The sequence below is a fragment of the Mytilus galloprovincialis genome, chromosome 2 (assembly GCF_965363235.1).
Source record: "Mytilus galloprovincialis chromosome 2, xbMytGall1.hap1.1, whole genome shotgun sequence".
NCBI lineage: Eukaryota > Metazoa > Mollusca > Bivalvia > Mytilida > Mytilidae > Mytilus > Mytilus galloprovincialis.
In genome coordinates, this window is record NC_134839.1 from 78,356,205 (window position 1) to 78,371,786 (window position 15,582).

At 28.8% G+C, this 15,582-nt stretch overlaps 1 protein-coding gene across 8 annotated transcripts in view; it reads right to left on the minus strand.

The window, feature by feature from the left end:
• Positions 1 to 6,830: 6,830 nt before the first annotated feature.
• The window catches only part of LOC143064477 (uncharacterized), a 107,967-nt gene continuing 99,215 nt past the window's right edge, over positions 6,831 to 15,582 (minus strand). For 2 of the 8 annotated variants that reach the window (XM_076237322.1, XM_076237324.1), the window contains 3 exons: positions 12,883 to 12,942; positions 9,233 to 10,230; positions 6,831 to 8,361 (listed from right to left, as the gene is read on the minus strand). In XM_076237322.1, coding sequence (XP_076093437.1) covers positions 7,556 to 8,361; positions 9,233 to 10,208 — 1,782 coding nt within the window. In that variant the 5' untranslated portion in view covers positions 10,209 to 10,230; positions 12,883 to 12,942 and the 3' untranslated portion in view covers positions 6,831 to 7,555. Of the gene's footprint in view, positions 8,362 to 9,232; positions 10,231 to 12,882; positions 12,943 to 13,997; positions 14,220 to 14,432; positions 14,563 to 15,141 lie in introns of those variants that run through there. The other 6 variants (XM_076237329.1, XM_076237327.1, XM_076237321.1 and 3 more) reach the window with 6 other exon arrangements.

Here is a 15,582-nt window from a genome sequence, read left to right on the forward strand (position 1 = left end):
TTCAAGATAAATTTGTTGCTTTACAGGTGTACCTAATGACCAATATTCTAGATATGTGTGTTGTTTGACAGATGTAACTAATAAACAATATTCAAGATATATGTGTTGTTTTATAGATGTAACTTATAAATAATATTCAAGATATAATTGTGTTGTTTTACAGGTGTAACTAATTAACAATTTTCAAGATACGTGTGTTGTTTTACAGGTGTACCCAAAGAATAATATTTAAGATATAATTGTGTTGTTTTACAGGTGTAATTTACTAATGACCAATATTCAAGATATGTGTGTTGTTTTACAGATGTAACTAATAAACGCTATTCAAGATATAATTGTGTTGTTTTACAGGCGTACCTTATAAATAATATTCAAGATATATGTGTTGTTTTACAGGTGTAACTTATCAATAATATTCAAGATATAATTGTGTTGTTTTACAGGTGTAACTAATAAACAATATTCAAGATAAATGTGTTGTTTTACAGGTGTAACTTATAAATAATATTCAAGATATATGTGTTGTTTTACAGGTATAATTAATAAACAATATGCAAGATATATGTGTTGTTTTACAAGTGTAACTTATAAATATTATTCAAGATATAATTGTGTTGTTTTACAGGTGTACTGATAAAAAATATTCGAGATATATGTGTTGTTTTACAGGTGTACTAATGAACAATACTCAAGATATTGGTGTTGTTTTACAGGTGTAACTAATAAACAATATTCAAGATACGATACATGTGTTGTTTTACAGGTGTACTAATGAATAATATTCAAGATATAATTGTGTTGTTTTACAGGTGAAACTAATAAACAATATTCAAGATATAATTGTGTTGTTTTACAATTAAGTGTAACTTATAAATAATATTCAAGATAAATTTGTTGTTTTACAGGTGTACCTAATGACCAATATTCTAGATATGTGTGTTGTTTTACAGGTGTAACTTATAAATAATATTCAAGATATATGTGTTGTTTTACAGGTGTACCTAAAGACCAATATTCTAGATATGTGTGTTGTTTTACAGGTGTAACTAATAAACAATATTCAAGATATATGTGTTGTTTTACAGGTGTAACTTATAAATCATATTCAAGATATTGGTGTTGTTTTACAGGTGTAATTTATGAATAATATTCAAGATATAATTGTGTTGTTTTACAGGTGTAACTAATAAACAATATTCAAGATATATGTGTTGTTTTACAGGTGTACTAATGAACAATACTCAAGATATTGGTGTTGTTTTACAGGTGTAACTAATAAACAATATTCAAGATACGATACATGTGTTGTTTTACAGGTGTACTAATGAATAATATTCAAGATATAATTGTGTTGTTTTACAGGTGAAACTAATAAACAATATTCAAGATATATGTGTTGTTTTACAGGTGTACTAATGAACAATACTCAAGATATTGGTGTTGTTTTACAGGTGTAACTAATAAACAATATTCAAGATACGATACATGTGTTGTTTTACAGGTGTACTAATGAATAATATTCAAGATATAATTGTGTTGTTTTACAGGTGAAACTAATAAACAATATGCAAGATATAATTGTGTTGTTTTACAATTAAGTGTAACTTATAAATAATATTCAAGATAAATTTGTTGTTTTACAGGTGTACCTAATGACCAATATTCTAGATATGTGTGTTGTTTTACAGGTGTAACTTATAAATAATATTCAAGATATATGTGTTGTTTTACAGGTGTACCTAAAGACCAATATTCTAGATATGTGTGTTGTTTTACAGGTGTAACTAATAAACAATATTCAAGATATATGTGTTGTTTTACAGGTGTAACTTATAAATCATATTCAAGATATTGGTGTTGTTTTACAGGTGTAATTTATGAATAATATTCAAGATATAATTGTGTTGTTTTACAGGTGTAACTAATAAACAATATTCAAGATATATGTGTTGTTTTACAGGTGTACTAATGAACAATACTCAAGATATTGGTGTTGTTTTACAGGTGTAACTAATAAACAATATTCAAGATATATGTGTTGTTTTACAGGTGTAACTTATAAATATTATTCAAGATATAATTGTGTTGTTTTACAGGTGTAACTAATAAACAATATTCAAGATATGTGTGTTGTTTTACAGGTGTACCTTATAAATAATATTCAAGATATAATTGTGTTGTTTTAAGGTGTTGCTAATAAACAACATTCTTGATATATGTGTTGTTTTACAGGTGTAACTTATAAATAATATTCAAGATATAATTGTGTTGTTTTACAGATGTAACTAATGACCAATATTCAAGATATATGTGTTGTTTTATTGTTGTACCTTATGAACTATATGCAAGATATATGCTGATTTGCAGTATACATAATGAACAATATTCATGATGTGTTGTTTTACATGCTTACCAAATGGTCAATATGACAGATGTGTTGTTTTACAGGTGTAATCAATGAACAATATGCAAGATAGATGTGTTATGACTTTCCCAAATACAAAGTTTATGTTTTAATGTATGGTATTCTAACACCCCAAAAATTGTAGCTGTAGTCAAAACTGTAGGTAATTTTAGGTAAAGAAGGTTCTCTTTAAGATTTCATTGCAATCCAATGATGTGTGTAGGAGATGTATGATCTCATAGAATAACCACATAGCTGGAAAAATGGAAATGACACACCAAAAAATCACCTCATTAGCCATAAAATTATTGCTTCTTGGAATAATAGAGATAAGGCTACTTTATTTGAACAGTTGACTATATGAGAGATTTTTTTATTCATATCACATCTGTAACTTTCAGTATGTGTTTTGTACCATTTTTACAATTTGCATAACTTGAATTGATCTATTCTAAACTATCGTAAGAGTTGAAAAGTCAAGTGTATAAAAAACTTCTAAACAGAAACTTGGCTTTGATAGTTCTAAATATGGTGGTATTATCCATCATTGCCATTTTTCAGTGGTCTTGAATTTTCAGTTGACTAGGACTTTTGACTCTCTGAATTACGTTATTACGTAAGAGTTAAGTATACTTAGTTCCAATACCATCCAGACACACAAACAAATGACGAGAACTTTGAATGTAGAGAGTACGAAGCAAACACAGAAAAATTGATATTTGACGAAGATTTTAATGAAAGCATTATGATGTACATATATATTTGTCATCAGATTTTGGTAAGTCAACTAAATGTTTTAATCAACATAAATTACTATGTCATCAAAAAGTTGTAATTTGTTGATAAAGAAACAATCAAATATGTGAAAGACTTCTGCTTAAATTACTGTACAAGAATTCTTAACAATAATTATTAATACTGGCCGATACTTATCTTAGACTAATACAAAATATATCGTTTACAGTTAAAGATTAACCTTTAGCTATAAGGTTCTCCACAATATATGTTGTATATATGTTGTATGTTGAACTTTTCAACTCTATAATTTTCATTATATGACTCCTTCCAAACATAAATATAATAATAATTGATATAACTTACCATATTATGAAAAAGTTTTATCTCAGATAACAAATATTGTCTTTAACAATTCATGTCCTTTATCAATGTTGGTACATGTATATTGATATTTCATTGTTTTTCTACAACATCAATAAATTTTATCAGGCACTAGCAGTGTTTAAATATTACAGAGATACGAACATGGTGTCTACTTAAAATAACACATGTATTATCATATTTGCAGTTTAAGCATGAAATACAATTGGTAATAACTTTTTCTCCCCTTTAAAACTATACAACTACCATATAAAAAAAGTTAGAAATTCAATTGAACCAGAATACATGTTATACATGTTTTGTATCTAAATGTGACAATTCTCTGATGTTTTAAATTGCTTTGTTTATATAAATAATGGATATACTTTACTTAAAAACATTGACTTATGTAATGTTGAATTCAAAGGTAAACCAAAAATTAATCACTTATTTAGAGTTCAATTATACAATATTATAAAATTAGTTTCAATGAAATAATGAAAATTTCAATTACATCATATGTAATTTTAATACTCTGACATCATTCAATAATGAGTGTTGTTGAGACTTTGTCAGCAAAGTGTGACGAATTAGTTTGGTGTTTTTTTACTTTATAATTACATTAATTAAAGGTCAATGTATCAAAACAAACAACCAGTTGGGGAATTCAAATATCAAAAATATTACAAGTTCATGACCTAACAACACATGTAACCAACACATGTTTTAACTCATGGACTATAGCCCAAAACATATAAATAACTCCTGGACTATGCCCAAACACATGTCGTAGACTATGCCCATCAGTGAATTAATTAGTTGTACGACCACTTGTTGTATATTTTATGACATTTAAATTCTTAGATTATCTATTTTATAAGTACATGTTATTTATTTGGATATTGTGGTATCTGATTAGAAGTATTTATAATTTCAAATACTTCTACTTATCATCTAAGGATTTTATATACTATATGCTTATAGAAACAGTATCAAGTTAAAAATAAAAGATGATAGTATTGATAATGTGTCTGAGAATATGAATAAATCTTGAAATCTTGAATCATCAAATGAATCTTGAACATCATAGAATTCCTTCAGTGATTGTCTAACAGGTCAATAAAACGTTATCTTTGAATAAGAAACCAATTAATTTATTGATTTACATTATGAACAAACCAACAATAAACTCTACTACCATAACTTATAATACCTTAACTCAATCATCTACAAAAATGCACACATTTGACACATATTGCATAGTCACTTTAATACAACCATTCCTCCCAGTCACAACAAAAATACTGTATAGATCCACAAATTACTACTTCCCATCAACAACAGCTGGAAATACTAGAAGATTTATTTATTAGTCATTCAAATGCAGAAAGTTTTATTACAAACTAAAATTAAAAATGTCAGTGAATCTGTTGAGTGATCCTTATCCCTTATTTTCAGTGAAAAATAATACATCACAAAAATATCTGAATTTACAGGGATTTTTTCTGTGATCAGGATATTATTAAAATATATTGATTTAACTTAAGTTCTCTATAATGTTGATGCTGTGTATCTATGTCTATTAAAATTATTCAAATATTAGAAATCACCATGCTTGTATCAGTATATTTATTGAAAATTGTAGCTATCATGTATTATGTTGTATAAGACATCTTTTAGTGGTGTTATATCATATTACTTGGCCTAAAAAGCTTAAACATTTTTTAAATGTAAATTGTGTATAACAACTGATCAGTAGACAATATAATCTTCTGATTCAAAAACTTCTGTATACATTTTATATAAACAGCTGATAAGCACATACAAACATTTTTGAAAGCCAACATTTTTTTAACATACCAGTATTTGAGATAAATTATGGTGAAATGATTCTAATTGAACATACTTTGTAGATATAAGAAGCTGTGGTATTAGTGAGAGCCTATGAAACAATTCTCCATCAAAGTCACAATTTGTGAAAGTAAACCATTATAGGTCAAAGTATGGTTTTCAACACAGAGTCTTGCACATTTCTAAGATCCATTGATATAACTGCTATTTTTGTCCTATTTTATGAAGGAAAAATTACCCTTTTTCTTTGAAAGCAATCGAAATTGTGATATTTGACTATGAATTTATAATAATATACTTATTTCAAATAAAGACACAATTGTACATTTAAATTGTATTATAATGTTTGTTAAATTTTACTGCACTGTAAAGAAGAATATTCAATTATTCTTTTTAAAATGTATCAATTAATAGTTTCTTAGAATTAAAGTTTTCATGCAGAACATGATAAAGAAATAGAAATAGATATAAACAGAATATGGTAAATCTATATGTTGCATCTATATTCAGAATATGGTAAATCTATATATTGCATCTATACTCATGCACAGTGTTTAGACTTTAAAACAAAGAAAATGACGACGAACGACCTTGACTGGCTAAACAGCCCTTGCATGGTTGGTAAGAAATTAAGAAATGAAGTCCATTTTATATAACATAAGCCGCAAGTACATTGATATAACAGGAGAAGTAACTCTGTTGTTGGACAAACCAATTTACTTCTACCATAAACTGGTGGCCAACTTAGTATTATTTGTTATTATAGCAATATCAGTCCAACATCTACATAGTGTAAATGCATGAACACTTCAGGATTTATCTTAAATAGTATTAAAAAGTGGTTCCAAAATTATAAATCTTTGAATAATCAATATTCAGTGAGAAACCTGTAGCAGTAAACCAGTTTGTCAAACCAGATAAGTTACTTCCCTTGTCCAAAAATTCTAAAGAATCAACTTTGGTTTTAACATAGTAAGTGTTGAGACTAAATAAAATCTTGATCGAGACTCCTAGGAATTTATTTTTCACCAATACTTCACATGATATGAAAGATCATGAAAGGCAATACATGTAGTACGAAATAATAAAATGTACCAAAAGCACTTTCCTGAATATAAGCTTTTTGGATTTATTTTGGAGTAAATATATCAAGCACCATATAGACTTGTAAAAGAAATATGATATAATATATGCTGAGTTTACAGTATACTTCTTTGATTTTTAATAAGCCCTCCTACATGTATATGATTATGTCTTGACATTGCATATTCTTTTACAGACGTTGCACTTTAAAAAATGGTGGAACTTAAAAAAAAGTTTTGGAATGAATGTTTAATGTAAAATTAGATAGCTGAATTATACAAATGAAAATATGTTGTGTGGATTAAAAAACTTCTGGTCAGCAAATTTCAAACAATACTACATGTATCTGTTTAAGTATTGAACTAAGAAATATCTTAAATCTGTTTAAAAAGATGTTTTAGTAAATAATAAAAATAAATGAAAAAAAATTGTACTCAAATGACTGATCATAAATAATCTGTTTCTAATAAAATCACCATGCCTCAAAAAGCAATCATAAGTTTACATTTTAAAACCTTGCATACAAATTAACAATTCTTCCCAGATTCTTATTTACATTAGTATTATGCATCTAAAATCACACTTAGCATACAAATTATACATGTTATATACAATACATGTTTATAATACAAATCTATTAAGGATAGCTGCCTGATTTAAGTTCTAAGAACTGACTAGTTAACTATGCATTCTTAGCTATATGGAATAGAAATCAAATGATAAAATATTGTATGTATATATATGTATTTACTTTTGTATAAGGATATCCCAATTTTGAACTGGCATATTGAAAAATGTTCTTGTAAAGAGCTCAAATTTAATTTAAGTATATGACACAGAAAAACATATGTGACGTCTACGGTCTTTCCTTGTCTTAATAAAATTAAAAAGTATCTGATCTTTAAAAAACTTAGAATAAAATGTACATCTGTCCATAACATAACAAAATTTTCTCAAGTTCTTAAAAATTCCATTGTATACCAGTGGCTTTAGCGGACAATATTACTATCAAATTATTTATAATATTTTGAATGTACAAATATAAAAACAAAGTTAAATAATTTCTAATTTATATTTTGCTAATGATTTCTATCCCATACAGTAAGTTTTGTCAATAGACTAGGGATGAAGTACTTCAAATCTATCAACAATAGACTCTTCGTTAAAGTGATCTTGAACATGTTTTTCAAAGTCTGCTAGTGGCAGTGTATTTGCGAATGATTTATTACACATGGGACATATTCTATCTACACCATTAGATTCCTCCCCTATCGTAGGATTCTGTAAAGTTTGTGGTGGATCATCATCTCCATCATCAATACATTCAAACACATGTTGCTGAAAGTCTTCCATAGGCATATTAGGAAATTGACGACTGCATACAGGACATACCTGTGCAGTCAATTTTTGTCTATTAGTATCAGTCACATGACTTGATTCTATCACAGCAGTTGATTCTTTCACACCTACATCATTAGCTGGTGTATATACACTTTGGGAGTTATCCGTAATTTGTCGTGATACTAAAATAGATGGTGAAAATTTACTGCCAACTTCAGACGGCATAAAGTTTCTACTTGAAGTATCAACAGACACTGGGTAAAAATCATTATTCACACCCAAACGACCTTGTCCAAACAATGTATCACCTTGACTTATTGTATTATTAGCATCATCTGATGGTGAAAGAATAGGCGATGAGTTTGCCTTTGAAACCACAGTTTCATTAAATATTCTAGAATTATTTATAGCGAAAGTGGAATCTTTTGGTCTGGCACCAGAACCTGTTATAAACTGTGCAGATTTATCCCCGTATTTTGAAGGGGAATTATGAACAATTGAAGTAGAAGGCCATGATGAAGCTGGATCCCTGCACACTGTAGTAGAAGTCCCATCTGCTGGTACCCTAATATTATTTGTTGAAACTGAAAAAAACAAAGAAAATATAAGCATGACTAACATGAATCAAATATATGAAAAGAGAATTATACTATAGTTGTTTTGTGGAAACCAAAGCATGAAAAATAAATAGAAAATTGATCAATTAATTAACATTTTTGAGTTTTTTAAGTAAAGCATACACATTGTTTGAAACAGGGCTAAAAGTTATATTTTTTTCTGTATTAAACCTTAAATTTCAGTACAAATCTACTAATGATTAAACAGGGATGTTTCTTCCTTATGAAATCTTCTCTAAGTAAGAGCTGTCGGAATTAGAATGATGGCATGATCATGATGATGTTTTTAAAAATGTATATCAACAGGTTTAACACTTTAGCTTCGTTCAAGTTCTGGGATCATTCTGTGATATGAAACAGTTTTACTCTGTGTTTGTAATGTCTTCGGTACTGGTGTAATAAAAGATCAGAGCTTCCTTTAAGTTCTAGGATCATTCTTTGATATGGTGCGACTAAATATACTTTCAATATGTTCTAATGTCTACAGTATTGGTACAAAAAAATGTGTAATTAGAGATCAGTGCTTTTTCAGAACTGATATTTTTGTGGATTTATAGCTGATCATTGGTTTTATTTTTTTTCACATTGAACTACACACTGGTTTGAAATAGTTGGAACTGAAAGGGAGATAACTGAATACTCAAAAAGCTATTTAAACCCACCCAAGGTTATTGTGCTCGTCTCAAGCCAGGAACCTAGTCAGTAGTTTAATTTATATCTTAATTGAAAATAAGGGAGATGTTGTATTTGGTCCCATACCCCCCCCCCTTAACCCCCCCCCCCCCCCCCCCAAAAAAAAATACAAGTTGTATGTGCACACATTTTAATTATTTCTTACCTGCTCGTCTTTTTAGATCTTGAATTATATGCCCTTGTTTTTGTATTGTTTCTGTTTGTATCTTTAATTGCTGTAAAAATTGCTTTAGAGTCTTCTTGTGTTTATCAATTTCAAACAATATTTGTTTACTTTCTTCAACAGTCAATAAAGTCTGATCTTCATTCATACGTGTATTATAACCAGATTCTGGCCATTCTCTATCACTGATGGTCATTATTTTTTGTTCATATCCCTTGGAAACAGTTTTTAATCTTTCCATTAAAGCTGATATATGTTCATCCTTCTCACGCATTTCAGTCTTCAATTCTTGAATTTTTCTTGTAAAAGGTTCGGTCATAATATTAGGATCTTTCTGCTTTTCTAATTGCTGGAGCTGTATATCCCTTTCTTGCAATAGTTGCTTAAAAGTTAATATGTCTCGATTTAAAGTATTTATTTTTTCTGATAATTGAATATTTTTGGCTTTCAGTTCCGTATTCTGTTGATGAAGTTGTGGCGACGATTCAATTATGTTACTTTGTCCAGTATTATTTTTATTATATATCAAACTTTGCAACTTATTTTTTAGATCTTTATTTTCATTTTCTAATGTAATTATTTTGGCCTGTGCCCGCATTAGTTGTCTCTGAACACTCTCAGCATAACCAATCTGTGCTTTAACCTGGGCCATTTGGTCATCTTGATCGGCCCCTGGTGAAGCACCTACAGGTCCAGCGGCACCAAACATATTTGAATTATTTCTTGTGCTTTGTCTTGAGTACTCCATGTCCCTGATTGTTTGTTGTAAAATATCATTCTGTGATTTTACTTGTTGATGACGTCTTTTCATATCCTCATATGCTTGAAACAAGGCATGATGTGAAGCTTGGGGATTTTCTTCTGTTCCTGATTTAATCACAAAAGTTGGAGGAGAATCAAGATTATGATGACCTTCTGAAGGGTCAATTATATCTATATCTTCATCCTTGTCTGTCATTATAATTCTTTTCTACATTTCTCTGTAAAAGAAAACATAAGTCAAGAGTGTATACATGTATAATAATCAGAAAAACTAGAACACACCCGTGATAACGCGGGTCCGTGACTGAATTAAAGTATATAACTATGCGCAAGCCTTATCTTAGTATTAGTACTGTCATCTGATAAAGTCATGCCGATTATAAGATACACAATTTTCTCTGCTTTCAAATCTTTCTGTTTGAACCCGTCGAACTGGAACTTATCAATTATTGGTAGTATTAATTATTTGGAAAACAAAAGGTCCTGGAATGGAGTATTTTTTAATCAACAGCATTGTCCTATATTAGTTATAAATAAAGTTGAATTCTTTGATTCGCTGTTTCACTTCATGCCCGCTAACAAATTGAAACTTATTTTTAGTCCAGATTTTTAGTATTCGTATTGTTATCTTAGAAAGTCTTACGGATTAAAATACTACAATAGGTAACAATTTGACAATTTAGTAGTGTCAACCCTGTGATTATGACCCGTGTATATAGCATATTAATCCTGAATACACCGTTTGGTGGTGCGCCTGTCAGATGCGGAACGTACAGATAAGGTAATAGGTAACAGGTGATTATACTATTGGTATCGGTATCGGACTCGACCCGGAACTTCCTAATTATTGGCAATATTAATTACGTGGAAAACAAAAGGGCCTGGAGTGGTGTAATTTTATATCTACACCTTTGTACTATATTAGTTGTATATAAAGTTGAATTCTTTGATTCGTCGTTTTTACGTGATGACGGCTGACAAATTGGACCTCGTAATTTTAGTATTATAGATATGTCCACTATCATGAGTATAATCTGATATTGTGTTTGAATAACTCAATGTTACAATATAAACATATGTCATTTTATAGCTGATTATTGTATGGGCTTTGCTCATTGTTGAAGGCTGTACAATGACTTAAAAGTTGTAAATTCCTGTGTCATTTGGTCTCTTGGGGAGAGTTGTCTTATTAGCAATTATGCCACATTTTCTTTTTTATATATACAATGTTATAATTTTTATACATATGAAGGGAAAAAACATAAAAAAAAACTAGTACTTAACTGTTCTAATAATACAGGTAATGTTTCTTTAGCATGAAACCCACAATGTTCAAATTGTAAATAAGTGTATGATTTTTTTCATACAATGAATATAAAAAAATATTGTTTGGGTTGAAAAACTATCTGAAAATCATAGATACATATTGAGCTCAGAATATTTGGATCTTAATAATTTACTCCTTGTTTATCCCTGTAAAAAGTATACATATATAATATTTTTTCCATGTTAAAACTTTGTGTTTTTTTCCTTTGTTGTTTAATTAAAAAAAAAATTAAATTGTATACATGTATTATAACTTTTCAATCCATTATTTAACTTTTCAAGCACATAAGCCACATGATGAAAAGCAAAGAAATATATCTATTTTTCTAAAAATCACTTTTTTTCATCTAAAAGTGAATATGCAGCAATATGAAAATAAGTTACTTCCCTTTGAATATGTATTGTCTATATTTTTAGATAATGAAGTTAAAAGATGGTTTATTTTTCAATGATAAACATAACTATACAGGAATGCTTCACATGATGATAAAATTGAGAAAGGAAATGGGGAATGTGTCAAAACGACAACAACCTGTCCATAGAGCAGACAACAGCCCCACCAATGGGTCTTCAATGTAGCTAGAAACTCCCACACCCGGAGGCGTCCTTCAGCTGGCCCCTTAAAAAATATGTATACTAGTACAGTGATAATGGACGTCGTCCTAAATACACATATCTTGACAGAAGGTTTCATAGAATATAATAAACTGTGTAAAAACTAAAAATAAGACAATGAAACCACACCTACCTCAAAAGCTCCAAGATCAATGAAGATCATTCATGTAATTTCAAGGATTTTTATTTTGTTTTAGTTTTATATATTTTACGAGCTTTAACGCATTAAGTTTGTTTTGTTATACTAGTACATAAGAATAGGAATAACATTTATCATGTGTGTGTAGTTTTTTTTTTGTCTTTTTTTCCTGTCTTTTGAAGTGTTATTAATATCCAAGAGAAAAATTCTGACAAACAAATTCTATTCAACTATATGTAGATATGCAACTATATAAAAAAAAAATTTCAAACTTAAATTCCATTCATCTTTATACTTTCTAACTTTTTATATTCAACCTGCACAACCTGTTTTTATCAAAAAGTTTATCCATCAACAATCATTATTTTCAGAAAAGTCAGTGCCACATGCAAGCATGCCAATATTAGGATCCCAAATTAGAGACTGGTAAATATAAGTCTTTGCTGTGTTTTCAGATATCTCAGATACACATACTTTGTAAAAAATGAACACTTAAATCTGTTGAAGATGAATTTCACTTTATCATCAATTGTCCAGCAAACAAAGGACAGGGAAATATTATTCTAGGTGGTTTAAAATGCATGCGATACTTTTTCAAACCACTAAAATGATTATATGTCAGTATATGTGTCGTGTTGTCCACCCTGGATCCTTAATAGGAACAAGAATCTTTATTCTTTTCCTTTTATTCATTTAAAAAAATCTGTATGTTTTCAACATATCTTATTTTTTATGATTATAACTTCAAGATATAAGCTTAATACTATAAGAAGATATTAGAATAACTTACAAATCTAAAATGTCTTTATCAAGGCGTCTTGTCTTCCTTGTTTTTCTTGTGTATTTCTTCCTGATAAATAAAAAAATAATATTTGAATTTATTTTTAAAACATTGTAAATGTAGTCTTAAATATACTGAAGACATAATAATGTTAAAACCAGAATTTCATTCCTTAATTCAAAATTAAGTTTCGTATTGATTACATAAGGTATAAAGTAGTAACATGTTGACATTACATACACAAATGTAAGCTGCCAAATGGCACAAAGAAGTAACATATAGACATTACATTACTTATAAGGTATAAAACACTGTGTCTTGGCACCAAGCAGAACCATATTGACATTACATAACTTTTAAGGTATAAAACACTGTCGCCTTGGCACAAAGCAGTAACATGTTGACTAACATTCCTCATTTAGCATGTTTAGAAAGTATAAAAATTTGAAATTGCATTGCCATGGTTTTTTTTGGAAAAAAAAGTTTGTTGCCACTTTTTGGAGAAAAAAATAATTTGTTTTTGACCCTGATAAAAAAAATTGTTTGTTTCATCCTCAGCTGCCACTATATGTAATGCTAAAATTGAAAGAAAAAAATTGTTTTCGACTTGTCGCCAAAAAAATAGATTGTCTTTCGCCAAAGGCGAAAAAAAAAAGTTTGTCCAGAAAAAAAAACCATACACCCCCCCCCCCCCCCCCCCCCCCAGAAAATCAAATGGTTGCTGCCTTAGTAGTATTTTTTGTTTACCATGTTTACTTTAACAAAGAAGATTTGATCATTTCTTAATTAAACTTTTTATTTGTTTTTCAAGGAATAAGATAATAAAACTAGTTTAAAATATACAGCTAGTTTCTAAGAGTGAAATATTGGGGGTCATCAGTCTTAAAAAAGATTTAGAAGAATATACAGTATGCAGTGCAAACATAAAAAAGATCATCAATGCTATTAACATGATTAATGCAATTGCACAACAAACTGCTTACTGTGTTCATTATGATGAAGAAGTTTAAAACTTATATATCACTTCATGCACTTTTTACAATCAATTTACATAACCACTTTAAAATACATGGCTGACAAGTAGTTTGTTCCCCCTTTAAATGTATTTTAATTTGATAACAAACCTTTATGGATATCTAATCAGAAACTGTATCATCATTATTTTTAACCACAAAATCAATGAGTTCTTATGATTCCCTTAATATACATGATATATCACATAAAAAATCTTCAATTCCATTCTTGTATGATTTTTAGATTTGTTTTTCTTAAAGACCCTTACTTCCTGGACTACTAAAGGTATATACCATAAACATGTATACACTGTATACAATCGCTTCAAAGTGCACCTACCATATCACATAATTTATCTTGCAAAAGTGAAAGTAGAATAAATTGGACATATAGGCAATGTCTTGATTTTTTTCCATTTTATCATATATATATATATATATATATATATATATATATATATATATATATATATATATATATATTATATCATGTAAATACATGTGTGCAATATGAAGAAATTATTTCGAATGGTTTCACATAATTACCTGATATTCACAAAATCATTGATAAATAAAAATGAAAGAAATATGAACAGTGTAGCTGACACCCACTGTGCTGACACCACTAAATATGTATTATGTTCATCATTATGCTTCAAAGTAAGAAATGCGTTCTGAGTAAGGCTTGAACTATTTGTTGTTTATCTACTTGTGTGTTTATTGATTTGTGTCATCATAATCACATGTATGCTTCTATATTTCTATATGTGTATATAGGTGTGGATCGGTGTTATAAGTGGCAATCTTTCAAGTGAATCATTCAAGTAAAACCGAAGTAAAAAACGAACCCTTTAAATACAGGTCATTGTCATTGACTCTAAGGTACAATTTATGCATTTGATTGAAAAATATAAAGGCATTTATTCGATTATTGAACTTGCCAAAAAGTTTAAAGGTCATTGTGGTATAAAAAAGTAAATTGGAATGTGTATAGGTAATTGTAAATGAATTCAAATATTTCATTTCATATTCCTAAGGTCCAAAGATATCCACCCAAGTCACAAAACAAAAGGTGTTAATATGATACATGGGCCTGTAATTTGTGAAATAACAAATATTCTATTCTATTATACAATGTTATATGTACACACATACCGATATATAGTTGTGTAATGTGTAAATGTACACATCACTCATACATCCAGGTATGACATGGCAACTTAATTGAATGGAAGTAAACTTTCATCTGACTTACTTTGAGATGTTTTTTTTTATCCACATGACCACACATTTAGTGTGAGGATTATGTTATTTAAAATGTTCTCTTACCGATCCAAATATTAAATCACACCACATATTTTTGGCTTCACACCATTCTTTTTATTTTCACGCACTATTTTATGAACTCGTCTTTAGATTAAAATATTGTAATATAGTGATTATATTTTTTAAATCCAATTTTTAGAACATAACAATGCAAATCGTGTGATTCGAGTGGGTGTGTTTGTGACACACCTGTTAACAGAAATAATAGTGTAGACGTGGTTCATGGTGTACTCCTGTGCACTCGTCACATCTTTGGATGTTTGATCACTGACTTTGTAAGATAATTTTCATTACCAAATGAAATAAATCGCAATTTTAATTAGGTCACAGCAAATACATTATGTTTTGGGAAAACCGAAATATTGAGTTT